The sequence below is a fragment of the Artibeus jamaicensis genome, unplaced genomic scaffold (assembly GCF_021234435.1).
Source record: "Artibeus jamaicensis isolate MK-2021 breed Jamaican fruit bat unplaced genomic scaffold, CSHL_Jam_final contig_484, whole genome shotgun sequence".
NCBI classification, from domain to species: Eukaryota; Metazoa; Chordata; class Mammalia; order Chiroptera; family Phyllostomidae; genus Artibeus; species Artibeus jamaicensis.
Genome location: NW_026521859.1, coordinates 3,708,083 through 3,733,825, shown reverse-complemented (window position 1 = coordinate 3,733,825; position 25,743 = coordinate 3,708,083). Strand labels below are relative to the sequence as shown.

Here is a 25,743-nt window from a genome sequence, read left to right as displayed (position 1 = left end):
ACACCAGTTGTGTGGGAAGTCCCAGCTGGAGATGCTGAGTTACTTAGATCTCAGCACACACCTAGAGTTGAGATTCCTCCCATCTACTGGATGAAGAGCAAAGTTAGAGGCAAAAAAAAAAAAAGCAAGGTCATGGTGTAAAGGGACAAATAGTCACAGCAAAGTTCAGAAAGTCCTAAGCCAAAAAAAAACCACCATTCCCCCTGCCATAGGATGACCCCTTATATAGAGAATCTATTTCGGTGTGGATTGGCCAGCCCTTCCTCCTCTCTTTTCCAAGGCCCCTGGCAACTCCAGGAATGTACAGCTGATCCTCCCTAGGAACACTAAACACCTGAGACACTTCCCCGGGGCACTAAGTGTTTACCTACAGTACAGAGTCAGCACATGTGCAGAAAAGGTGCCAGCGTTCAGACAGACCACTGTCGAAATCTTGATTTTCCATTTCTATTGGATTACCATCTGGCTAATCAACCTAACCTCTCTAAGATATTTTCTTATTTATAAATGGGAATCATGACATAGACCAATCTGCATGATAGGGAGAGTTTAGTGAAATGGCAGATTTAAATGACCAGCACAATGTAATTTTATTCACTTCCCCCTCCCACTAGGCATTGTGTAAAAGACAGCTTCTTCCCCAAGACAGTACAGCTGAGACAATAGACAGTAAAGTGATCATCTTTGCAAACCCAATGCCTAGTACAAAACCAGGCACAGAGTAGGTGCTCGATAAACATTTATTCACTCAGCTGAGGGTGGAATCATTGAAGTTTTGCCTTTGGTACCAATGATCTCCAGGTTCCAATTTCCCCTACATCCCAGCTATGGGATTTGGAACGAGATACTCAGCCCTTCTTAGCTTTGGTTTCCATATCTATAGGGCGAAGACAGTAGGACTATTTCATAGTGTTCTAAAAAGTGAGAACTAAGTACTGCCTAGCACTAGATGAAAAGAACTTTCATAAAGGACATTTGATGGGAGAATATAATCAGGTGTTAAATCGATCAGATAAATGTCAGACCATTAACTATGAAGATTGAGCCCAATTGTGTAGCGTTTGTGTTGCCATTAAATAATCCTCAAAGCAAAGTCGTTGCCAGGAGGGTAACTAGCCAAAGTAGGAAACGTGGTTTTACACAAGCCACTCCGATCATCTTTCTTGCCTCTGCCCTCTCCCTCCCTGCTTCCCTCCTCACCGCACTCTGAGATGGTTCCAGGTACTGGAGCTTTTGATGGCAGAGAGGTGGGGGCAGGGAGAAAGCACTTTGGATGTTGCACTTGGAGGGCTTGGAGGTTTAAGATGGCATTTTAAGGGGGGGAATAAAAAAAGGGAAAAGGCACCTATTATCTACTTCTGCATTTCCCAATCAGTGAGTTCAAGGGTATGAAATGTCAAACCCCTCAATCCTCTAGCAATCTGGGCGGCAATTGAGGGTCACCAAAGGCCCTGGCTTGGGGTCTTAGGCACCAAGAATTCAGGTGGTTACCCAAGTGTGCCATCTGAATATTATTTTCTATGTGCCAAGACCTTAAAGAGCACTTGAAATAAGCAGTGACTCAGTCTGACCCAGATGCCCTCAAAGCACTTAAACCACTGAAACAGATAAGAGACAGAATTTTGATGGATTCAAATATGATGTCATTTCAGCGCTGAAGGAGAGTCCTCTCGCTACCCACCTCCAAGCTCCTCTGCCCTCAGCTCTGCAATTTTATAAGCAAAAGACTGAAAACTTGCATATTTTGTAAGTCAAAATGCAAATGACTGTTTCCTCCTTTTCTCCTGGGAGAAAGAGAGAGAGAGAAGCTATTGAAAGCCAGAAAGCTGAGCTCCAAAGTCCCAGAGATTTAAAGTAAAATAAAATGGAAAGTAAACAGAACTTGGAAGCCTGGAGGCCCTGGGAGCAAACAGCACCATCTGCCTGGGCTGTGGGCTTCCCTTCCCAAGGTGTGTGACCCAGCGGCCAGTCTCAGAAGGACCCCTAATGAGCACTTTGTCCCTAAGGCCTGTGGACAAGAAAGCCCAGTGATATCGCTGTGCCTAAGAGAGGCCAAAGGACTCAGTGGAGAAAGAGGACAGGCCTGGGCTCTAAATGACAAGCGGGAGGAATCTAGATCGGCAGAAAGAAAGACAAGGCTTTCTCATGAGAAGGTTGGTATCCTCTGACTCTCACTGCGCCTGTTGTAAATCGGACTTTCAGTCCGTTTCCACAGGTAGATATTTCTGTGTTCTTCCAGCACTTTCTTTGATAGATATTAGCTGATAGAGAGATCAAGAAATCTTGCTATTCTAACAGTAATGATAACGTTAATAGTAATAATTGCTTATATTTACTGAGCACTTACTATGTTCAGGACCTATGATGAGTGCTTTACACTATACTTTAGTTAAACTTCACAGTAATCCAATAAGGAAAGGACTTCAGTATGCCCATTTTATAGATGAGGAAATCAAGGCTTCTCAGCAGGGAAATAGTAAAATCAGGGCAAAGCACAAATACCAAAAGCAAGAGCAAACATTGTAGTGAATAGGGAAAAAAAAGAGAGAAATTAGCTAGAGAAATATAGGGCCCAAGGACACATAATACCAACCCCATCTTGTTTTTAGAACCAAGGCAGGCAAGATGGACATCACCTGCTCCCCCTTCACTAATAGGACTGCCGCCCCTAGTAGAAAGTTTAAAACTGGCAATTGAGGGAGAGGCCCATGGAGGAGAGTGGATTCAATGATCACCTGTCAGGTTTGTGTCTGCAATAATAACTTCATCCACATAGAACACACCCGTCTCCTGTGCCAGAGGGAAGAGGTCAATTTGATGAACCAGCACCAGGGAGTGTGCCAGAGACATCTGGAGATGCACACAAGCCTTCCAGAGATTAGTGCAGGTGAACCGCCAGCTGAAAAACAAGAGTGCAGAGGAGTGTGCCTGCAGTCCTCTCCCATTAGAACCCTAGCCCTGGAACCCAGGGGCCTGAGAGCCAGGAGGGAGACCCCTGAATCCTGGAGCCCAAATAGTCCTGTGTGCCCTGGGTACAAGCAACCAAGTCAGGCTCAGCTCAGCTCAGCTGTGATGTCACATCAGTGAACCACATTTTAAAGCAATCACTCATTCATGGCACTCGATGTCAGCAGCTTTTTCAAATTACAGTGTAATTGTCTTAAACAGATCATATGTAGGCTCTAATGACAAGGAAGATTAATGTTCCTGGGCATTGCCGCACTATTTAGGTTTAAAACCACTTACAAACCCCTTAAGAGATTATCGGAAAAGAGCACTGAATTGAGGGATCAAGATGCTTGAATTTTATTCCAGAGGCATCTTTACTCACTGAATGATTTTTTGTGAATCGCAGGTTCTCTGGGCCCCCATTTTTCTCATCTATAATGTCAAGGAATGCTCTCCAAAGTCTCTTCCAAATGTTACATTCTATGATTTTATCCCTCTGAGAAATACCAGTTTCCTTCTGGGAAGTAGTATATTTCTCACAACTAACTGTTCTGTAATCAAACTTCTCTGGGCTCCATTTTTTCTCCTCTGTGTTCAGAACCCCAAGTTAGTATCTGAGTCTCCAATATAATAGGCAGTACCTCAGGTAGGCCAGTGCCCCCGAGAGAGCTAATCACCCCAGTTGGCAGAATTCCCACCATACCTCCCTACAGATTATCTACCTTTCTGCACTGGTTCCCATGAGTCTCCAGTCACAGGTAATGTTCTTCTTAATGATGTGTTGAAGATCAGTTGTGAAGGACACAGTCACCTTCAGGATCTTATTCACGCGGCCTTTGTATGCAATGCACAGCTATAGACAACACATAAGGGTTCCAGCTCTATTAGTGCAAGAAGCAGCCATTTGAACAAAGTGGGGTGAGGAGAGTCCACCTCCCCAGAACCCTGCCTCATGCTGTGAAAGAGTCAGCCCAGTTACTCTCCTCCTGGAGCTTCCTGGTCTAGCTGGCCAGACAAGTCAGAACAGTGAATTGTTATTTCTCCAAGAGAGGATAGTAAATGCCTACCACTGTGTTTGGCAATGACAATTCTAGAGTATCTCAATTAGAAAATTCTTGTTGCTGAACTCCAAGAATTCCCCGCCATCCTTGGTTTCTAACTCTGAGTTAAGTAAATTGTTTGGCTCAAAAAGTCTTTAGAGCAGAATATGTTTTATTCAGCACTATTGACATTTTGGACTGGATAATCATTTCCTGTGAGGGGGCTGTTCCGTGCATTGAAGATGTTTAGTAACATCCCTGGAACCTGCCCAGTGGATGCCAGCACCACTTACCCAATGTGACAACCAAAAATGTCTCCATAAATTGCCAGCTCTCCCCTAGGAGGTAAAATTTGCCCACTGGGAGCCTCTGCTATACGAGAAATACTGGGAAATGGGCAGTGCCCCAACCTGAATCACTTATTCCTGGCTCCCAATTCGTTCAACTAGGGAGGGACCTGAAACCACAGCCATGGGCTCAGCCTCACGCCGGGGCCCATAGAGCAAATGAGCTGCACTCTCCTGTGAAAGATGGCAGAGCTATCAACACAAAGGGTGTAAAAGGGGTTAGGAAATGTGTCGGTCAGCCCATCAATAATAACACTAACTATATAAATAACAATAACTATCTTCAGCTGAGTCCTAAACACTGCACAGACACTTGACTGGATCACCTCATTGAATCTTCACCAAAATCCTGAGAGGTGGCCAACATCAGGACCCACTTTTCAGGTCAGTAAACTGAAGTAGCACACAGAGGACACATAGAACATAGAGTTGGAATGCAAACCCAGAGAGTCTGACTATAGAATCTGCACTTCTACCTAAAGAGCAAAGAATATACAGGGCAGGGAAAAGTGGGTTTACAGTTGTTGGTATAGAAAATACTATAACAATTGATAAGTAATAACATAAGAATAAACTGTTTCATGTAGTCACAACTGCAAACGTACTTTTGCCCACCCCTGTGTATGAAAGTAAAAACTTTTGTAGATCTCATAGCTAATACAAAGGCATTTCTATGTGAACAGTAGCTAATGGAGGACTGGAGGTATCTGTTCGCACCTGAAACAGCATTTAAGAAACCTAGAACTTCAGCCCAAAATGCTCTGGCCACATCACAGCCATCACTCTTTTGTGCATCTGTCTCTCTGTCTCCACCCCTGAGAGTAACACCAATCCTTCCCGACCCAACTGGCCCGGAAGCATGGGGCTGCCACTTACATGCATGTACTGATCCAGCCGGTAGCCCTTCTGGGCAGCTGGGGGTGTTAGGACAAGGTGTCGAGGCTGATGGAGGCTGAACCTCCCACAGAAGGGCTCTGTCCCACTGGTGAGGTCCCCATTAAAGCTGGAACCTTCTGGGCCTGAGTGCAGTTAAAATAAAATTAAGAGACAGGGTAGATATTAAAGAGGCAGAGCTTCCCAACATGTGTAGAGAGGGAACCAGTTATGGATTCACTGTGATATTGGCCCCCTACCCTTGGATGAGCTGGGCAGGGCTTAGGCTGCCCGAAGCCCCCAGTGTGAAGGCTCCAGCTATGAAAACTTCATTCTGTCTGCCATGGAGCATCAAAAATACACAGTAGTCCTCCGTTACCATAGTTTCACTTTCCACAGTTTTAGTTACTAGCAGTTAACAATAGCCTGAAATTATTAGATGGAGAATTGCAGAAACCAACAAGTCATAAGTTTTAGATTTCATGCTGCTCTGAGTAATGTGGTGAAATTGCTCGCTGCCCCTTGCAAGAGGTGACTCATCCCTTTGTCCAGTGTCTCCGCGCTGCAGTAGACACTCCCCACCCAGTAGTCAGTCACTCAGTAGCCCTCTAGGCTATCAGATCCACTGTCGTGGTACCACAAAGCTTGTGGGCAAGTAACCCTATTTTACTTAATAATGGTCCCAAAGTGCAAGAGTAGTGATGCTGGCAGTTCAGATATGCCTAAGAGAGGATGTAAAGCTCCTGCCAAGTTTGAATGCAGTCAGGAGTGGCCTAATATTTTGTCATAATGCATGCATTATTCACCTCACTTCATCTCTCACATGGGCATCTTGCATCAGCACAAAAAGAATAGGAGTGAGGACAGGATAGTAAGATCTTTTGAGAAAGAGAGAGACACCCCATTCACATAACTTTTATTATAATATGCTATTATAATTGTTCTATTTTATTATTAGTTATCACTGTCAATCTCTTCCTTGTTTAAGTTTTAAATTAAACTTTATCATTGCTACATATGTTTAGGAAAAAAACATGGTATAGCCAGCGTTTCACGCATTCACTGGGCATTTTGGATAAGAGGGACTACTGTGTTACCGTTTTCTATGTCGACCATGACTAAGAAACTACAGACAAGGAAAAAGGCAAGGGGTGTCAACTGCAACCTAGTCCACCTTAGTGTTTTAAATATATACCCTCTCATTTTTATAATTTTTTAAGATTACTATTTTATGTCATAATTGCTTTAGTCAAGATTTGTACTGTTTTGCCACTTCCCACCTGTACCTCTTGCTCTTTTCCCACCATGTGGCCTGAGATAGCATTCCTCAACTCTAACTCCCCACATCCTCGGTGTCTAAGCCAACAGCCCGGGAGGACAGCCACACCAAGCAGCTCCTTCCCGAGCAAGTAGCTACTCCTTTGGCCACTCAGTGTCGAAATCTAGCTTTCATATCTTCGCTTGACTGTTAGCCCCTTGGATAGGAAATGAAGAGTGCTCCCATTTTACATAGAGAGAGAGAGAGAATGGACAGTGATGGAGAAGAGGGTCAGAATTTGTCAAACCAGGGACAGCACCTTCTTCAAATCCAAGTCGAAGTAAGATGTTAGCTGAAAGGGGTTCCAGCTGGCATTTGACTGCCAGCAACTCCTCAATCACTGTTTGAATCTGTTGAAAAGAAAAACTACCAGGAGTTCAGAGCATGGGCAGGAAGACCACCCCCACCTCTCATTGTCTGAAGGAGGTTCCCACCTGATGGGCGGTGGCATTTGTAGAGATCGGCGGGCTAGAGACATCGCCCCAAGTGAGGAAGAAGTCCCCTGTCCCAGACACAGTCAGCATCTAAAAAGTCAAGAGTAACAGGACTACATGACGTGTACTAATTAAGCCAGAGAGATCATCTAAGAACATACTTCCTTGGCGTGCTATTTTTTAATTAAAATTTCAATATTTTAAACTATCATCTAGAACTATGTAGAGAACACAAGCTAGATCACCCAATGAAAACTCGTCTTGGAACAATGTGCATGTCTGTGTCCCTATTTATCTATACTCCCTCCCCTGCCTTTTCTTCAGCATGTGAGACAAATGTTGCCCCTGAATGGCCCGCTTTCAGCACTTCTCACAAGAACTCTCTCCCGGGTGTGACCCTGTAGGCAGAAACAGCCACATGGCACGCCAGCCTCCCAGAGGCATATTCAGTCTCTGCCTGGCTTCCAGTACATTCCTGGCCAGGCACCTTACACTTTTGTCATGGAGTGAGACCTATATCTTATATCACTTGTTTTCTATTTCATCCTGTGGCTATTCGTATACATGTTTTTCTATTAGACTCTAAGTTTAAAAGGTGAGTCCATACTGACCCATCATTGTACACCAAAAAGTGAACAGCAAAAATACGCCGAAATTGTTTAATAAAAATGTGGGGCACAACTGAGAGACCCAAAGGCCTTGACCTTTAAAAGTAGACTTAGAAAACACAGCGCATAGGAAAACAAGATGTGAATGAATGAAAAGGCTATGAAACCTTGTGTGTGTATACACTTTTGCACACATGTGAGGTTGTGGGTGTTCAGCGTGGACCTTATCTCTCCTTCAGGGAGTAAGTTTCCTAAAGAATGTTTACCTGAACCTTAAATCCCAAAAACTAAGCCCATGAACAAAGTCATCTCAATGAGAAGACTTTGAATTTTTATTTATCTTCTTTTAAAGACAATCTATTTAATAAATGATGCTGGGAAAATTAAATACATATTTAATTTTAAAAAAGAAAGAAAGAAATGAAGCCAGACCATCTTCTTATACCATATTCAAGAATAAACTCAAAATGGATTAAAGACTTAAATGTAAGATTCAAAACCATAAAGTCCCCACAGCGTTATTGAATACATATCCTATTTCATTGTCAGCAGAGTGATCATTACAACTCAGATTTTCTGGCTCCCAACTAGTGATCCTCCCAACTAGGCAACACTGTACCCTTCCAGGATTTAGCCCCTGAGCCTGACCCTGTGGGACTGGGAAGAGATGCAGACCTGGATCTCCGGAAGCCTCTGAGCACGGATTCGGATCTGATGCTTCTCCCGGAGGTACGTGCTGACCACGTCAGGATTCAGCCAGGTGTTGTGGATCTGGACACCAATTCTCAGTCCCCTGCTGGGGGCTGTCCCACACTGCTCTGCCTCCAGGTAGTACCTGGTTCCACCGAGCAGCTCCATCTTGGGGGTCTTCTGTTGCCAAGTCCCTTCGTCCCCATTCTGCTCCCAGGAGTCAAACCAGTCAGCAGTGCCTACCTTGATGGAGGCCACCTCCACCTGCGTCCCAATAAACATATCACAATCAATGCTACAAAGTTTCTGTGCATGCCTTTCTCAAATGGCAGTGTCTGGATAGCTGTTAACAAGGACTGGTCTGCCTTTCCCAACAAGTTAGCCTAGTCACACTCAGTCCTGTGGTTGTTTAATTTATGCTTTTCTACCCCTTCTCTCTCTCTATCAGCTGAATAGTATTCAGATGAGGCTGGATGGGCCACGCATAGAGCAGAAACAGCCAACCGGAAGCCCTAGGTTTACGTGATGCTGTGGATAAGATAATAGTAAGTTCTTTGACAAATCGAGAATAGCTGATCACATCGAAATCTATCATGTTCCTCTAGCCAAGTAGCAAAACAATTCAATAGAAGTATGTTAATAATTTGAAAAAAAAGATGTTTTTGTTCTCTGTCAATAGCACTAGTGAATTTGGCTATTGTTCAAATCGCCTTTCCTTATCCTTCAAAACTGATCAGGAAATTTGTACATTAAGACTGACTACATCCCTACCCAAAATTGTGAACAAGGTGCAAGCCTTGCAGTCAGAGAAATCTGGACTTGAAGTGTAAATACTGTGTCTCTTATCATCCAAGTGGCCCTGGATTGGCCATATAATCCTTCAAAATACCAAATTCCTTATCTGGAAAACAGAAATAAATATGCATTGTTCACAAAAATGCTATGAAAACTATATACCTAGAAACTAGGCATATAAAAAATGTAGCATAATGCCCAGTTTACACTAAATGCTCAATAAACAGTAGGTGCCAACATATGCAACCAAATTATTTTTTCAATAATTAAAAGCATGTCAATTATACCTCAATTTTAAAAATTCGTAGTAAACCCCTCCCCCCAACAAAAAGAATATATATTAAGATTCCTGGTTGCCTAATTGTGTATTACAATTATTAGTGGAACATGATTGTTTTAGTTTTGATTGATTGATTAGGAGTGAAGGACTGGGGACAAGGGAAAGGAAATGAGAAGAAGGCAAGTACCTTGGCCCTGGGGTCCTCCGATCGACTGAAATGCAGGGAAGCTGGGCTGTCTGCCTGGATCCAGAAAGTGTAATTGTTTGTCTCCGGGGCCACGAAGAACCCACTGAGCCGTGCTCTGTAAAGCAGAGGAGCACTGAGTCACGCCAGAGCAGCCAAGTCTGAGTCACTGACTTTTGTGCCATGTGACTGAGTGGAGACCTCTGGGAACAGCTGTGGTGCCCAACCAGTCTCCCCATCGCACGCAGCCCATCTCTTCACACCAGCACAGCTCCCGCTGCAGCACATCCTCTCTGGGAAAGTTGTGGCCCAGCACAGGGCAGTCTGCAGCTTAGCTGAGAACCCACCTCACACAGCCAGTCCAGGGTCTGGTCCCTGGTAGGAATTCAGTCAATACTGAGTGTTATTCTAATTGTTAGAGAGGAGATTACTGATCAGAAATTGCTGACTTGATCCTTGCATCCTTTTCTAACAGTCATGCATTACAAGCCCTTACCACTCTGGCTGATGTCAGACATTAGCCTCTTTCTATTCAGCTGGTGTGGCTGTCAGCGTATGCGAATAATCATATATCAGCTGGTCCATTTCCTGCCAAATAATCATACCTGACTTCTCAACAACACTGTGTAGTTCTTTATGAGGAGTAAAGTGATAGACCGGAAATAGTCCCTAATGATATCAGGAGAGACTTCTCTCTCTTTTCTCTCCTTCATGCAGACGTTAACTTCATAGAAACAGGTGTTTGCATATATGAGGTTTCAGTGCTGGTGTGTCCTCTTTGAAATACCGCATTCCCATTCCCGTGGGGAAGGAAAACATGGGCCATACTGTGGCCTTGAAAGGTGGCCTTAGAAATCACAAGCCTTGAAGTCAGAAAAATTCAGAACTTGGTTCTGCCACTTGGTAATTGTACAATATTAGAAAAACCACTCTACCTATTGGAGACTGTTGTTCCTCATCTGCAGACTAGCTTGATAAATATTTCCTCAGTTGTTTTATATCATGAAGTCATTTACCTTAGAAAGCCTGCGACATAGTAGTAACTCCATATGTATCAGTTGAATTAAACAAAAAGGTCAGGGGTTGCACTTGGATACGTGAATAATTTCAGTCATACCACAGTCTCACCTTGCTCTATGGTCGTACGTGCTCACAGCAAGGGTGGTCACTCCTCAAGGATAATGACCTTGTTCTAGACCTTCTAGCCCTCACAGTGCTGAGCACAATGTTGTATTTAATGTAGGTGGTCAGAAAGTCATTTTTAATTGTTTGGGGGTTTACTAATTAAATAATATTTCACACATACACACACACATAGAAGTATTTGCTCCAAGCTGATCAGACACCTCAACACCTGCCAAGAGTCTTTTTTATTTCCAATTAAAAGAATTATGGTCCACAGAGAAGAGTCAATTGAACATGCCGGCAATTTCAAATTAAAATATGCAACTTTGAAGAAGATTACAGACAATGTTACAAAACATTTAAAATCTAACTATATACTTTATATTTTTTTTATTTAATTATTGTTCAAGTAGAGTTCTGTATTTTACTCCCATCCCAGCCCACCCCCCCACCAGTGCTCCCCACCTCCCTCTCATTTCCACCCCCCTTAGTTGTTGTCCATGTGTCCTTTATACTAGTTCCTGTAAATCCTTCCCCTTTTTCCCCTGAAATTCCCTCCCCTCTCCCCTCTGGTCACTGTCCCCCTGTTCTCTATTTCAGTGTCTGTGTTTTTATTTTACTTGCTTGTTTATTTTGTTGTTTAGCTTCCTATTAAAGGTGAGATCATATGGTATTTATCTTTCAACACCTGGCTAATTTCACTCAGCATAATGCTTTCCAGTTCCATCCATGCTGTTGCAAAGGGTAGTAGCTCCTTCTTTCTGCTGCATAGAATTCCATTGTGTATATGTACCATAATTTTTTGATCCATTCATTTACTGACAGGCACCTAAGTTGCTTCCAGCTCTTGGCTATTGTAAATTGTGCTGCTATGAACATTGGGGTGCATAGGTTCTTTTGGATTGGTGTTTTAGGGTTCTTAGGATATAATCCCAGCAGTGGAATTGCTGGGTCAAAAGGCAGATCCATTTTTAGTTTTCTGTGAAAATTCCATACTGTTTTCCACAGTGGTTGTACCAATCTACAATCCCACCAACAATGGATTAGGGTCCCCTTTCTCCACAACCTCTCCAACACTTGTTTGTTGCTTTGTTTATGGTGGTCATTCTGACTGGTATGAAGTGGTATCTCAATGTGGTTTTAATCTGCATCTCTCTGATAGCTAGTGATATTGACTATATATTTTTAAATATTTAGTACAAATGCTAGTGACCTATTATCAAAGACAAATATGGCTAAGAAAATTACTAAACTATCTCAATAAAAATCCAACATATTTTCTGAAATTGTTTTAAAACTAACCATTTTAAAGGTCCATCAATATAATTAATGCCAATTAATAAATATTCCAATAAATATTTTACATTTTTGAATTTTAAAGTAATGAATGACAGAGAGTTGAGTTACTCTCTGCTTTATGGCTCCTCAAAATGGCAACTAAAGAGACTCACCCCACAGGTCATACCACATAACACAAGGCTCTTTGGTCTGTGGAGGTGGTTTGACTCTCCCCTTACCACACCCCACACACTGAATATAGCTAAAAGGTTTTCCTTTGAACATTACTGATGACCATAAAAAAATTATGATAAAGGTGCCATAATGGGCCACAAATTATTGCCACTTTAAAACCATATATTGGTGGTTAAGTGCCTAGCTAGTAAGGCTTCTGGGACAATAGAAACTTCATTGAGTTCACGGACTTCCTTGTCTACTTGACTTCTTCAATGTCTGAAATTCCCTGAACAGAGAACAAATGCTTTCCTTCCACAGCTGAATTAAAATTTAATATGGCCAAATCCTTGGAGGGGCTCACAGAATGGCTGGAATGCACACTCAGGGGTCGGGACCAACCTCTCTCAAACGAGTAAAGGGTTACCCAGTCAAGAATCTGTGCCTCTCTGTATATACATACACTGAGAGGACATTAAGGAAACAGTCATTTCTAAGCAAGTCTCAGTTTTTTATACTTTTAAGCCCATTTTAGAGAAGTAGATATTTTGGCAATATCCTTAAAGGGATTAAAAGGACTCAAAACATCATAATCGAGCTGCAACCGCTGCTGTTGAAAACAACGTTTCACAGAGGCTGCAGTAGCTTCCCCTGCTTTACACCAGCCATTAGGCTGACCTTGGACCCTGGTGGCTTTTCCAGCAGAAGTGTTCACTGCCCAGCCTGTGCTCCCTCCTATGACCAAAGGGCAAACACTCGCTTCTTTCTCTGGCATCATGCAGACGTGAGTTTCACCTCTTAACCACATACCTGTGGCAAGTTTAACCCTGCCCTCTTTTAAGTCCCTAAGCCTATGCAGCTCAATATTCCAATTAATAGTCATTTCCAAACCAGATTTTAAACTAAGTTGTATGGCTATGAAATTTGCCTACTGACCAAACTGCAGCATGCACCTATAAAGGGCCTGTGGTACACCTGCATGGCTACCACCAGTGGAGAATCGTGGTCAAACTCTGTGGTCGTGAAATTGGTGGACGTGACACATGTTACCATGGAAATCTCATCACTTACTTCCTGTCTCCTAGCCTCACTTAGGCCACTAATGATGCTTTTGATATGGACTCTCACTTCTTCTACAACATACCTGAAAAGCTGCCCCTCCTTTGACCAAAATCCCAATGGAGAACTGGCATTAGGGACAAGCTGCCACTTGTACCCAGGGGAGGCTTCACTCAGGTCCAAGCCCTCAGCGGCATCTCCAGCTTCAAAAAGGAGCCCCCGATTGCCTGTAAGACATGTGTGCTTCGTGAACACCAGAGAGCATTCCTCCCCAATTTGAGGAATTACTTGACCTCAGACAACAGAGCCAAGATGACCCAGACACTAAGTAGAAAGCTGAGTCAACTGAGACCCAGATGGAAAAGGCATGTAAGAGATTCTGTAGATAACACAAATGTTCTGGAAAGCAGAAAATGCTGCTTGGTGTAGGACTGAGCCCCTTGGAAAGAGGGGTTGGATAAGGAATGGTAAGGGGAAATATTTTCAGAGCATCAGAGAAGAGTAGGGAGCCCTTTCTGATGGGGGTGTCTAGAGAAGAGAATCACCACATCCTAGAGAAAATGTGAACAAATGCTGTGGTCAAGTAAAAGGGACGATGTGATCCTGTTACCGAACAAGAGGTCTGAGGGAGGGGCAATACAATATTTGGCCCACCTAGGGATGCCCAAAACTGCTATACAACAGGGGCCCCTCCCAAAAAAAACCCAAAATACTAATATCTACTGGGCTCTTCTGTCCGCCGCCAATTGGAAAGACATCTCTTAATGCCAGAGATTTGTGAAAAGGAAATAAAATGTTTATTTAATGCTATTCAGGCCTAACACCTCCACTAAAATACCAAAGTCCTTTAGGGTATACACCTACACCCACACAGCGCTCCCTTCTCCCACTGTCCCAACTCAGAGTACCGTAAATCAGGAAAAGAGCACACGTCTGTGTTGCAGGACGCTGGCACCATCAGCTGTGTCACTGTGCCTGCAGGATCTCGAGTTAATCCAAAGTACTGTGGTACCCTCTCATGGTCCACTGGCAAGAGTCCTTTGTACCCAGTTCCAGTCAAAGTCTCTCCTGCTTTCCAGGCCCCTCGGCCAAACGGGTACCCCAAAGCCGCGTGGGCCTCTTCTACCAAAGCTGCAGGAGTCCGCACTCCACCAAAAGCATGTGGCTTTCTTCTTTACCTGGCTGCAGGGATCTCCATTCTGGCAAAGCTGCCTGGTTTTCCCTTTCACCTGGGCAGTTATCACCTCATGTCCTGGAGCCCATCTTTTCCAAGCTCCCACACAATGGCCCTTCCACTCAGGGGCGCAGCCCCTCGTTACCTCCTGAGTCCCAAGCTACTCCCTTCTTCCTGGCTCCAAACTTGGCCACAGCTATTTAACATATCTATGAAACCAGTTAAAGGTTATAGATATGTTAAATAACCATTCCAGAGGTTAGCTCCAAAACTATTGCTATGCAAAACAGCTCTCAATGGCCTGGCTCCATTCGTTTCTTCCCCCTGGGGGTGGGTGGTGAGGACATCCTATATGTCTCTCCATTATTCCTATACACTTTGAATTCTGGACACTATTCCAAATCTTTTTTCTGCCCCCCCCCCGGCTGCACCCTGTATCAATCCTGTGCTCAGACTTGATTGTTGGGGAGTGGACTTCAGCATCTTTTAAGGTCCAGTTCAGCCTGGGAGTTGAGTTCTATTCCTTAAAATCTTCTATTCCCCAGAAAATCGGCCTCGGTTTGCGGACCTCAACATAGAACAAATTAAGTGACATGCAGTTATTATGATACAGGGTGCAGCCAGGGGGGCCCCCCCAAAAAAGATTTGGAATAGGGTCCAGAATTCAAAGTGTATAGGAATATTGGAGAGACATATAAGATGTCCTCACACCTCCCCCCAGGGGGAAGAAACGAATGGAGCCAGGCCATCCAGAGCTGTTTTGCATAGCAATAGTTTTGCAGCTAACCTCTGGAATGATTATTTAACATATCTATAACCTTTAACTGGTTTCATATATATATGTTAAATAGCAGTGGCCAAGTTTGGAGCCAGAGGGAGAAGGGAGTAGCTGGGGACTCAGAATGGCAACGAGGGGCTGCTCTCCAGAGTGAGAAGGACTTGGGCTCAGGATGTAACTAGGGGCTGCACTCCTGAGTGAGGAAGTCCTGTGTGGGAGCTTGGAAAAGACTGGCTCCAGGACATGAGGGGAGAACTGCGCAGGTGAAAGGGAAAACCAGGCAGCTTTTCCAGAATGGAGATTCCTGCAGCCAGGTGAAGAAGAAAGCCACATGCCTTTGGTGGAGTGAGAACCCCTGCAGCTTTGGTAGAAGAGGCCCACGCGGCTTTGGGGTGCCCGTTTGGCCGCGTGGCCTGAAAAGCAAGAGAGACTTTGACTGGAACTGGGTACAAAGGACTCTTGCCAGTGGACCATGAGAGGGTACCACATGATTGGATTAATGAGAGATCCTTCCTGCATGGTGACACAGCTGATGGTGCCAGCGGCCTGCAACACAGACGTGTGCTCTTTTCCTGATTTACGGTACCCGGAGTTGGGACAGTGGGAAAAGGGAGCACTTTGTGGGTGTAGGAGTATACCCTAAAGGACTTTGATATTTTAGTGGAGGTGTTAGGCCTGAATAGCATTAAATAAACATTTCATTTCCTTTTCACAGATCTCTGGCATTGAGAAATGTCTTTCCAATTGGCGGCGGACAGAAGAGCCCAGTAGATATTAGTATTTTGTTTTTGGGAGGGGCCCCTGTTGTATAGCAGTTTTGGGCATCCCTAGGTGGGCCAAATATTGTATTGCCCCTCCCTCAGACCTCTTGTTCGGTAACAATTATGTGACATTTTCAGTTATGTTATACTTATTAATTTGTGTTTTATATTAAGCAAACCCTCAGACCAAAGGGACATGTGCAATCTGTATTGAATACAAAGTTGGATTGAGGGTAAAAGCTCTAGAATCATATATTTGTGGGTTCAGATTCCAGCTTTGCCACTTACGAAATGTGTAGCTTTGAGCAAGTTTCTTAATGCATTCATTTTCTCATGCATGGGGCCAATAATAAATAGAAATAATGCAGAAAAGACCAAGGGAGCTTATGTTATATGTCAATTATATCTCAATAAAGCTGGGAAAAAAATTGAGTCAGTTTGACAATTCTGAATTAAAAAAATACTAAAGGAGCTTGAACTACATCTACAAAAAGCCTAAAATATACTAAATACTCAGCAAAGGACAGCTAGGGTAATTATTATTACTGATACAGGGTGCAGCCAGGGGGGCCCCCCAAAAGATTTAGAAAGGTGTCCAGAATTCAAAGTGTATAGAAATATTGGAGAGACATATAAGATGTCCTCACCGCCCGCCCCCCCCCCCCCACAGGGGGAAGGGATGAATGGAGCCAGGCCATTGAGAGCTGTTTTGCATAGCAACAGTTTTGGAGCTAACCTCTGGAGGAATGGTTATTTAACATATCTATAACCTTTAACTGGTTTCATAGATATGTTAAATAGCAGTGGCCAAGTTTGGAGCCAGGAAGAAGGGAGTAGCAGGGACTCAAGATGTAATTAAGGGCTGCTCTCCGGAGTGAGAAGGGCTTGGACTCAGAATGTAACAAGGGGCTGCGCTCCTGAGCGAGATGGCCTGGGTGGGAGCTTGGAAAAGACTGGCTCCGAGACATGAAGGGTCCCCGCTTGGCCAGATGAGAGAGAGCCACGCGGTTTCAGCAGAGTGAGGACCCCCTCTAGGTGAGGTGAAAGAGGGAGCCACGTGGTTTTGGCAGGGTGTGGACCCCCTCTTTCCCAGGTGAAAGGGAAAAAATCACGCAGCTTTGCCAGAATGGAGATCCCTGCAGCCAGGTGAAGAAGAAAGCCACATGCTTTTGGTGGAGTGCGGACTCCTGCAGCTTTGGTAGAAGAGGCTCACGCGGCTTTGGGGTGCCCCCTTTGGCCGCGTGGCCTGAAAAGCAAGAGAGACTGACTGGAACTGGGTACAAAGAACTCTTGCCAGTGGACCATGAGAGGGTACCACAGTACTTTGGATTAACTAGAGAGATCTTGCCTGCACGGTGACACAGCTGACGGTGCCAGTGGCCTGCAACACAGACCTGTGCTCTTTTCCTGATTTACGGTACCCTGAGTTGGGACAGTGGGAGAAGGGAGAGCCGTGTGGGTGTAGGTGTATACCCTAAAGGACTTTGATATTTTAGTGGAGGCATTAGGCCTGAATAGCATTAAATAAACATTTTGTTTCCTTTTCACAAATCTCTGGCATTAAGAGATGTCTTTCCAATTGGCGGCGGACAGAAGAGCCCAGTAGATATTAGTATTTTGGGTTTTTTTTTGGGAGGGGCCCCTGTTGTATAGCAGTTTTGGGCATCCCTAAGTGGCCAAATATTGTATTGCCCCTCCCTCGGACCTCCTCTTGTTCGGTAACATTACTTTAAACTACTATTATTCCTCATTAATTCTTAAAAGGAGTAGATAAGGGATAAGAAGAAAAATAAGAATGCATTTGAGTACATTACTTGAGGTTTCTGAAGTTCAGCGCTGTTGACCTCTGGGTCCAGTAACTGGGGGGGGGGGGGGGGGGCCTGACCTGTGCATTGAAGGATGCTTAGAGGCACCTCTGCATTCCAGCCACAAGAGGCCAGTAGCACCACCACTTTCCCAGCTGTAATACTGCCTCTTACCAAATGTACCTGGAGACCATTGAGAACCACTGCTTAACATAACAATGTGCTCTTCTTCTGTAAAAGAAATGTCCCAGTGTCTTCATAAAGGGCCTTGTTAACACTCAAGAACTACTGCATTTGGGAAATGATCCTACCACTACCTAAGTAGCTAATGCAAGTCCCCTCCTCAAAAAGGGGACCATTCTCCATTTCCTGACACAGGAAACACATATCGTCCCCAACACTTGCTTCAGTAGCTTTCTTGGATGGAGCTTTCCTAAGTAAACACTGCAGCTCTGGGGCTTGGAGGATGCGCTGGGCCAAAGCTTTGCATGTATTTCACTCAGGAATGGCCTTCCTTTAGAGAGGTTTCTCCACCCTGCTGGGTTACTTCCCTGCTAAGTGCTGAGCTCCTGGAGTTGAGTACACTGCCTGTAGTTTAACCATGAAGTCAGCCCTTGTGGGGCGGGTGAGGAATGCAACTTGCAGCTTGTGGTTCTGGGCTGCATAACACGCCAACTGCCCTTCTGATACAGGGTGCAGCCGGTGGGGGGAGGGCGGCAAAAAAAGATTTGGAATGGTGTCCAAAATTCAAAGTGTATAGAAATATTGGAGAGACATATAAGATGTCCTCACCACCACCCTCCCAACCCCCCACCCTCCCAACCCCCCACCCCGGGAAGGGATGAATGGAGCAGAGCCATCGAGAGCTGTTTTGCATAGCAACAGTTTTGCAGCTAACCTCTAGAATTTTCATTTAACATATCTATAACCTTTAACTGTTTTCATAGATATGTTAAATAGCTGTGGCCAAGTTTTGAGCCAGGGAGAAGGGAGTAGCTTGGACCCAAGATGTAACGAGGCTGAGCCCCTGAGTGAGAGTGCCTGTGTGAGAGCTTAGAAAGGATGGGCTTATACCCTAAAGGACTTTGATATTTTAGTGCAGGCGTTAGGCCTGAATAGCATTAAATAAACATTTTATTTCCTTTTCACAAATCTCTGGCATTGAGAGATGTCTTTCCAGTTGGCGGCGGACAGAAGGGCCCAGTAGATATTAGTATTCTGTCCTTGGGAGGGGCCCCTGTTCTTTAGCAGTTTTTGGCATCCCTAGGTGGGCCAGATATTGCCCCCCCTTGGACCTCTTGTTCGGTAACACTTCCGCCTAACTACATTGAGCTTTGGTTCTAAAGCTTACCAGGAAAGTGTGCTGGGGTACTTCCAATTTGCAGCCATGAGGCGGAAGCTTTAAACAGACAAGGACAAGTAGAGCCTTGCCTTCTCCACCTCCTCCTACTCTGGCCATAAACTGGTGGCGAGGTCACAACACACCCCTACTCGTCAAGTAGTAGACAGGTGCATCAGGAAAGAAGAAGCAGCATTCACATGCACCCCCTTGTGTCCCACTCTCTGGCCTTGGCTCATGCTGTCGTGATGAGCAGGCTCTAATGCTCCGGAATAACAATGTCTTAATTGCAGTTATGCTTCCAGGATCACGGTCTCCACCAAACCCCACTGGCTACTCATCTGGCCGAGGCTAGGGGTGCAGTGTTGATGAGCATTGGAATCAAGCTAAGAGCCACTCTGAAATGACAGAGGTGTCATGGCTGGCCCCAGGGCTCACTGAGCTAAGCAGTCAAAACAAACAAAATGCCAACACCTTTGTTTCCACTTCCAAGCCCCTCATTGGTTAAACCGTAACCAGAGGTCATTGAACAGCCCTGGTGACTTCATTACCTGCCTGAGGAGCAGTGAGCCTTGTACCTTCTCCTGGAGCCCGGGTGGTGCACTTAATCTTCCTGGGAGACACGTGTCTGACATCACATGGAACGCCTGAGGAGAATTTTTCAAATTAGATAGATACAGATACAGATATGGATATAGATACAGATATAGGCATGGGTATACAGATTTGATGGCAAGACAGCAGGACCACACTGACATAGACCAGCTCCTATTCTGAGGCAAAGGGCTGAATGTAAACAGTAGAACAAAAGTTGTCACCCGAACTGAAGGAGGCCAGGAAAGGGAGAGCACAGACATAGTGCAGTTTCCAAACCAGCAGGAAAGCAGTGCAATGCAACGCCACCCATGGAAGATGCACTAAACCCCTCGGCTGAGTTTGGCAGGGTAAGTGTGACCACGAGAGAGTGAGGACATGTTCCTGCCTCCTTGGTGTCGCCAACTACAGGAGCATCCCACCTGGCAGAACAAAAGACTCCAGATAGGTTCCACAATAGTATCTGCCCTGGGGGCGTTCCAGTAGAATCCACAGAGCAATTGCCCGCCCACTCCAGCTTGTCCATACAGAGAGGGCTAAGCGGGGAGAGGGGCTGCTTGTCAGCAGGAGCAGACCTCTGTGAAGAAGCAGCTGTGCTTTCCCCTTCTCCCCACTCCCAAGATGGGGACACGGAGGGAACTGCCCATGAACTGTGTGTCTGAAGGACATCCCATTGCCATTCCGTGTTTGCAAAGCTGCTGGACCACAATCCCACCTGGTCTCAACCGAGCACAGGTAAAATACCTGAGAGCAGGGTGGCACGCTGAGTCAGAAAAGACAGATTGCTTCCCCCAACTCTCCCCACACCATAACAGACACATGATCTCCTACAGCAGGGGTCCCCAACTTTTGGGCTTTGGGCCAGTACCGGTCCAAGCCAGTTAGGAACCAAGCTACACAGCAGGAGGTAAGCCTGAATGTAATGTGCTCAAATCATCCCAAAACCATCTCTGCGGACCCCCTGGTCCGTGAAAAAATTGTCTTCCACGAAACCAGTCCCAGGTGCCAAAACAGCCAGGGACTGCTGTCTTACAGCATTTAAAACAACTGTTTTCAGCCATTTCAACTTAGTCACCTGCAATGGTAACCTGGGCCGGAATGTCAAAGTAGTCTCCTGTGATTGTGATGTCTGTGCTTCCCCCAAGGCTCCCAGTTTCTGGAAACACAGACAGTATTTCTGCAAAAGGAAAAAACAGCTAAGCTTCCAAATAGAGACCTGAATGTGACCCAGATCATAATATAATAATAGAAACTATCAATAATGTATTTCTTACCTTAACTTTCTAATACTAAGCAACAATTGAAGTTTTTTTTCAGTAAGTCATTTAAAATGCATACAATAAAAAGGACTCACATATGACAATATGTATAATAATATATATATACAGAATTAATATTTGAAAGGAAAGGGAAAAGCTGTCAGCAAAAATACCTACACACCATTATACTTTCATGGGAAATCTGTCTTCTGACCTCGAAGACTCTATTTACAAGTCACAGAGCAAGAGGTTTTGCTTTGTGGAGGAAACAAGTTAGTTTGAATGTACCAGGCAAGGCCTCGGTTTACCCGCATGAGTCTGCAGTGTGCTCTAGAGAAAAGAATGAACCCCACTGTCCTCAGCACCCTTGCATTCCTCCTTGTCCTGCACGCTCCCTACCCCGCCACCCAACTCTCGCCTCCTCACACCCTGTTGGGGGCTGGGATAAGCCTGAAACAGGCTGATACAATCACACCTGAAGGTTGAGCCTGAATAACAGGACGCTGCGGTTAGGAGCCATAGAACTCCCCCTCCTGGACATGCGGGTGGCACACCAATCAGTGCCTTGATCACGCGCCCGCCATGCACCCCCCGGCCAATCGCAGGCTAGAGCACGCCTTGAAGCCCCCTATCCACTGCGTTTCCTCCACTGCCCTCCTCTATATAACTCCCTCCATTTTGAAATAAAATTTGCAGCTTGATCAGAATCCTTTGTCTTGCTGCCATTCTTCGCGCCTCCTGTCCCATCCCCCTTCATCCGTTACAGGTATATCGGCGGACCCCGTTGACTGCCTCGCGGGCCGAGGCAACACCCACTTCTTTCATGCTGCTTCCTGACCCCCCAAACCCTACAGGAATAGGTCACAAATCCCTAAGTTTCACTTTTTCTGACCTGTTCCTCTTCTATGATCAAACTTTGACAGTTCTTTTCATTCCCTCAAGGGGAAAGAGGAGCCGTGACCTATGAGAAATTGAAGGTACACAGAAGCTAATCGTGGATGGTTACTACTTCCAAATACAAATTTTTTTAAATTTAATTACTGTTCAAGTACAGTTTTCTGTTTTTTACTCCCATCCCAGCCCACCCCCCCACCAGTGCTCCCCACCTCCCTCCCATTTCCACCCCCCTTAGTTGTTGTCCATGTGTCCTTTATACTAGTTCCTGTAAATCCTTCCCCTTTTTCCCCTGAAATTCCCTCCCCTCTCCCCTCTGGTCACTGTCCCCCTGTTCTCTATTTCAGTGTCTGTGTTTTTATTTTGCTTGCTTGTTTGTTTCATTGTTTAGCTTCCTGTTAAAGGTGAGATCATATGGTATTTGTCTTTCAACACCTGGCTTATTTCACGCAGCATAATACTTTCCAGTTCCATCCATGCTGTTGCAAAGGGTAGGAGCTTCTTCTTTCTCTCAGCTGCATAGAATTCCACTGTGTTTATCAGGGAATTTCCTACATAACATTTTTGTTCACGAGACAAAGCAGAGCAGCTATGTGGGGGCAAAGATGGACCCCCACACTCAAAAATCAAAATTCAACACTAACAATAATAACCCCTTCTTCTCACCTACTACTTTATAATTTTTTTCACTATGTGGCACAAGGGATGCAAAGAATAATACAGAAAAAGTTTCTATCCTCAAGAAAATTAGCAGGATAAGGAAGAACAGGTACAGAAAGAATAATTATTATAGCTTGGGCTAATAAAATTAGAGAGAGAATACAAAAGTGCCAATAGGAGGTTTAAGTGAGAGAGGACAGGGATGGTGGAGTAGAAAGAAATTTTTAGAAATGACATGTCAACTGAATGTTGAAGAATGAATTAGAACTGGCCAAGTGAAGGGAGGAAGAAAGGAAAGGGCATTTATGGGGAGTGGTAGCCCAAGTGTGGAGAGAAGGAGTTGCACAGTGCGGTTAGTTGTCCCTGGAATATCAGAGAGAGATGGAGCTGGAGAAGGAGGCAGGGAGAAGGTCAGAGCTCGTACCATTGCCGTGTGGGGATGGGAAGGCTCTTGCAGGGGCATCCAACCCCAGCCCGCAGGCTACATGCATCTCAGGATGGCTATGAATGTGGCCCAACACAGAATCGTACATTTACTTAAAACATTTTGAAATTTTCTTGTGTGATTACATGTCACAGTGTATTTAGTGTGTGGCCCAAGACAACTCCCCTTCTTCCAGTATGGCACAGAGATGCCCAAAGGTTGGACCCCCCTGCTAGAGATGATTAGCAGGGGAGAAACATCAGATGTGTGAGTGGTGGTGGCTGAGTAGAGCATGAATCAGCAGGGACAAATGGCAGGTTGGGGGCCCCTTAGGCACTATTGCAGCAGGCCAGCAAGTAATGATGGAGTCCTAGGCTAAGACAATGGCTGTAGAGACAGTGTTTAAGAACTACATGGGAGATGAAATAGGTGGAAATCGGTCATTGAACTGGTGTGGAGCTAAAGGGAGAGAATCCCAGATTCTTGTTCATCTGCTTCTTCCAACAACTTTTGGAGTCAGAAGGACAAACACCATTTTGCCCACTTTATAGATGTTTGTTTGGGGTTCAGAAAGGCTAAGTGACTTAACCAAGCTGAACTAGTAATTAAATGCCAGCACCCAAAGAGTTCAGCCTTGGGCTTTTTACAGTTGTCCATATCCCCTCTCCACATAGCCTCCTCTGCTATAAAGAAGCTCTAGTCTGGGAGTCCACCTCCTAAGCAGACATCGGTGCTGGAAACATGAAATAGCTGTGTGATCAGAGATACATACCTGCCAGCCTATCTGACACTCAGGGTTCAGTACTGATGGGCAGACTCACAGAGAAGCCTGGTGTGCAGCAGGAAGAGTATACTTCTCACAGTATATTGATTATGTGCATAAGATTTAGAACTCAGTCTGTACTTTGCAGCACTAGGAACTTTTCACAAATTACTCTTCCTTTCTGAGTCTGTTTCTTCATCTGTAAAACTACACTGACATTACTGATCCCTCGTTGGGTGAAATAAATATTGAGACTGTATGTAAAACATCCAAGAAGGGCCGGCCATTCCTCTCATTGCTGCTGTCCCTGTCACCGGCACCTCAGGTGCTTCCTAGCGCTAACTCCAAAGGAGACTAGTTATGCTGGTTAAAGAAAATAAAAGCAAGAGGAGAAACTCAGCTTTTGCAGAAGTAGGGAGTGAATGGCGTTTGCACCATGGCATAAAAAAATTCTCGTACTTTTGGCAAAAGTAGATCATGCTGCCTCTGGTAGGTTCTATGAAGAACCTACCTCACAGGCATTTCTTCAGGGGCTTTGGGATTGTATTCAAGCCTCTAGAATCTAAGCCAGTTTTCTACTAGTGAACTGAGTTCACGATTTCATACCAGTTTCTGATTTTATGCATTTGTTTTTTTCAGTATGGAGGTTTCCTCATCAATAGCAACACAATAGCTTAGCATCGGTATCAGCAAGACATGAATTGTTGAATAAATGCTCAGAGGTGATATGCTCAAGTAACTGAAAAGATACGCTTTCAGATTTTTCAATGCTAACCCTTTTCTGTTATTTTTCAGAACACAGAACAAGGACAGCTCCCCTTTCTTTCATCCATCTCCAGGGACTTTGTATAGACATCTGTGATTGAGCCTTTTTAATATAGCAATTGAAAATGGCTTCCATACCAGCAACAATTATCACCAAAAATGAAAGGATCATCTGTGATTGTAGGGACAGCTTCATGTGTCAATGGTCACAGAGGAATGGCCCCAAGAAAGGGAAGGGGGCCCAGCACCCAGCGAGATGTGAGGGAAGGACTGAGGAGCACAGGGTGAAGAGAATAGTACCTGAGTGTGTCTGGTACAGGAAAAGGTCCTGTTTAGCACTGATCAGCCATGCGTTCTTGTGTACCACTGACCTTCAAAAAAGACAAAATCGTGTTTTGGATGAACACAGCATCTGAAATGCATTTTTGTAAAAAAATTGGCTGCCTGGAAGGGAGATTGTGAACTCACCCCCAGTAAACCTTTACGACGGTTTAAATACCAGCTCCTTTTGATTCCTGGGGAGTGATACCAATGGGGCAAAGTGTGTATTCCGATCTAGAATATGGTTATGTAAGAATAGCAATACCAACTTCACATAGTAATGGAAGCATGAAATGGAGCGACGAACGTGAAAGTGCTTGACATGGAGCCGGCCTACAGAAGATAATCAACAGATAGCAGCTGTGTTCCGCCCTAACTTCAGAAAGAGGGAGAATATCCGCGCTTTGGGCTGCACAGCTGTGGGCAACAGGTCACCACCACCACAGTGAGATGGATATTACCTAGACAACACTAGACAAAAGCCAGCAATTTTAGTCCTGGCTGGCGTAGCTCAGTGGATTGAGCACGGGCCTGCGAACCAGAGTATCGCGGTTCGATTCCCAGTCAGGGCACATGCCTGGGTTGCAGGCCAGTTCCTGGCAGGGGACGCATGAGAGGCAACCACACATTGATGTTTCTCTCCCACTCTTTCTCCTTCCCTTCCCCTCTCTCGAAAAATAAATAAAGAAAATATTTTTTTTAAAAAAAGCCAGCAATTTTAAGGAAAATACCTGCCAAATTACATAGTGACAGGACATGAAATAAGTTATACAGAAAGAAGTTTTCAATTCTAATTTATATCTACTGAGCTCTGTGCAACTGGTACCATTTCCACCATGAAGTCCCTGGAATGGTACCATGTATTCCATGAAAGTCTGTCCTGTTTTAACTCTGGTGTTATGAGATTACTCATGAGGTAATTCCCAAAATCTGCACCATCGCCATATTAAAATATATCACCTCGGGATGAGGGCATAGGATACAGTTATACTCATGCAAACAAAAGAAATCAAGTGGATGCACAGGGTTTTATTATTCTGTTCTATTCGCAT

At 44.7% G+C, this 25,743-nt stretch overlaps 1 protein-coding gene across 1 annotated transcript in view; it reads right to left on the bottom strand.

Annotated features, from left to right (window-relative positions):
* The window catches only part of PKHD1 (PKHD1 ciliary IPT domain containing fibrocystin/polyductin), a 461,864-nt gene that overhangs the window by 415,208 nt on the left and 20,913 nt on the right, over positions 1 to 25,743 (bottom strand). The window contains exons 11-21 of the mRNA XM_053668316.1: positions 24,671 to 24,741; positions 20,681 to 20,782; positions 19,563 to 19,658; positions 13,240 to 13,381; positions 9,522 to 9,636; positions 8,245 to 8,523; positions 6,962 to 7,051; positions 6,787 to 6,877; positions 5,213 to 5,355; positions 3,672 to 3,802; positions 2,736 to 2,899 (exon numbers count right to left, since the gene is read on the bottom strand). Of these exons, the coding sequence (XP_053524291.1) occupies positions 2,736 to 2,899; positions 3,672 to 3,802; positions 5,213 to 5,355; positions 6,787 to 6,877; positions 6,962 to 7,051; positions 8,245 to 8,523; positions 9,522 to 9,636; positions 13,240 to 13,381; positions 19,563 to 19,658; positions 20,681 to 20,782; positions 24,671 to 24,741 (1,424 nt within the window). The remainder of the gene's footprint in view (positions 1 to 2,735; positions 2,900 to 3,671; positions 3,803 to 5,212; positions 5,356 to 6,786; positions 6,878 to 6,961; positions 7,052 to 8,244; positions 8,524 to 9,521; positions 9,637 to 13,239; positions 13,382 to 19,562; positions 19,659 to 20,680; positions 20,783 to 24,670; positions 24,742 to 25,743) is intronic.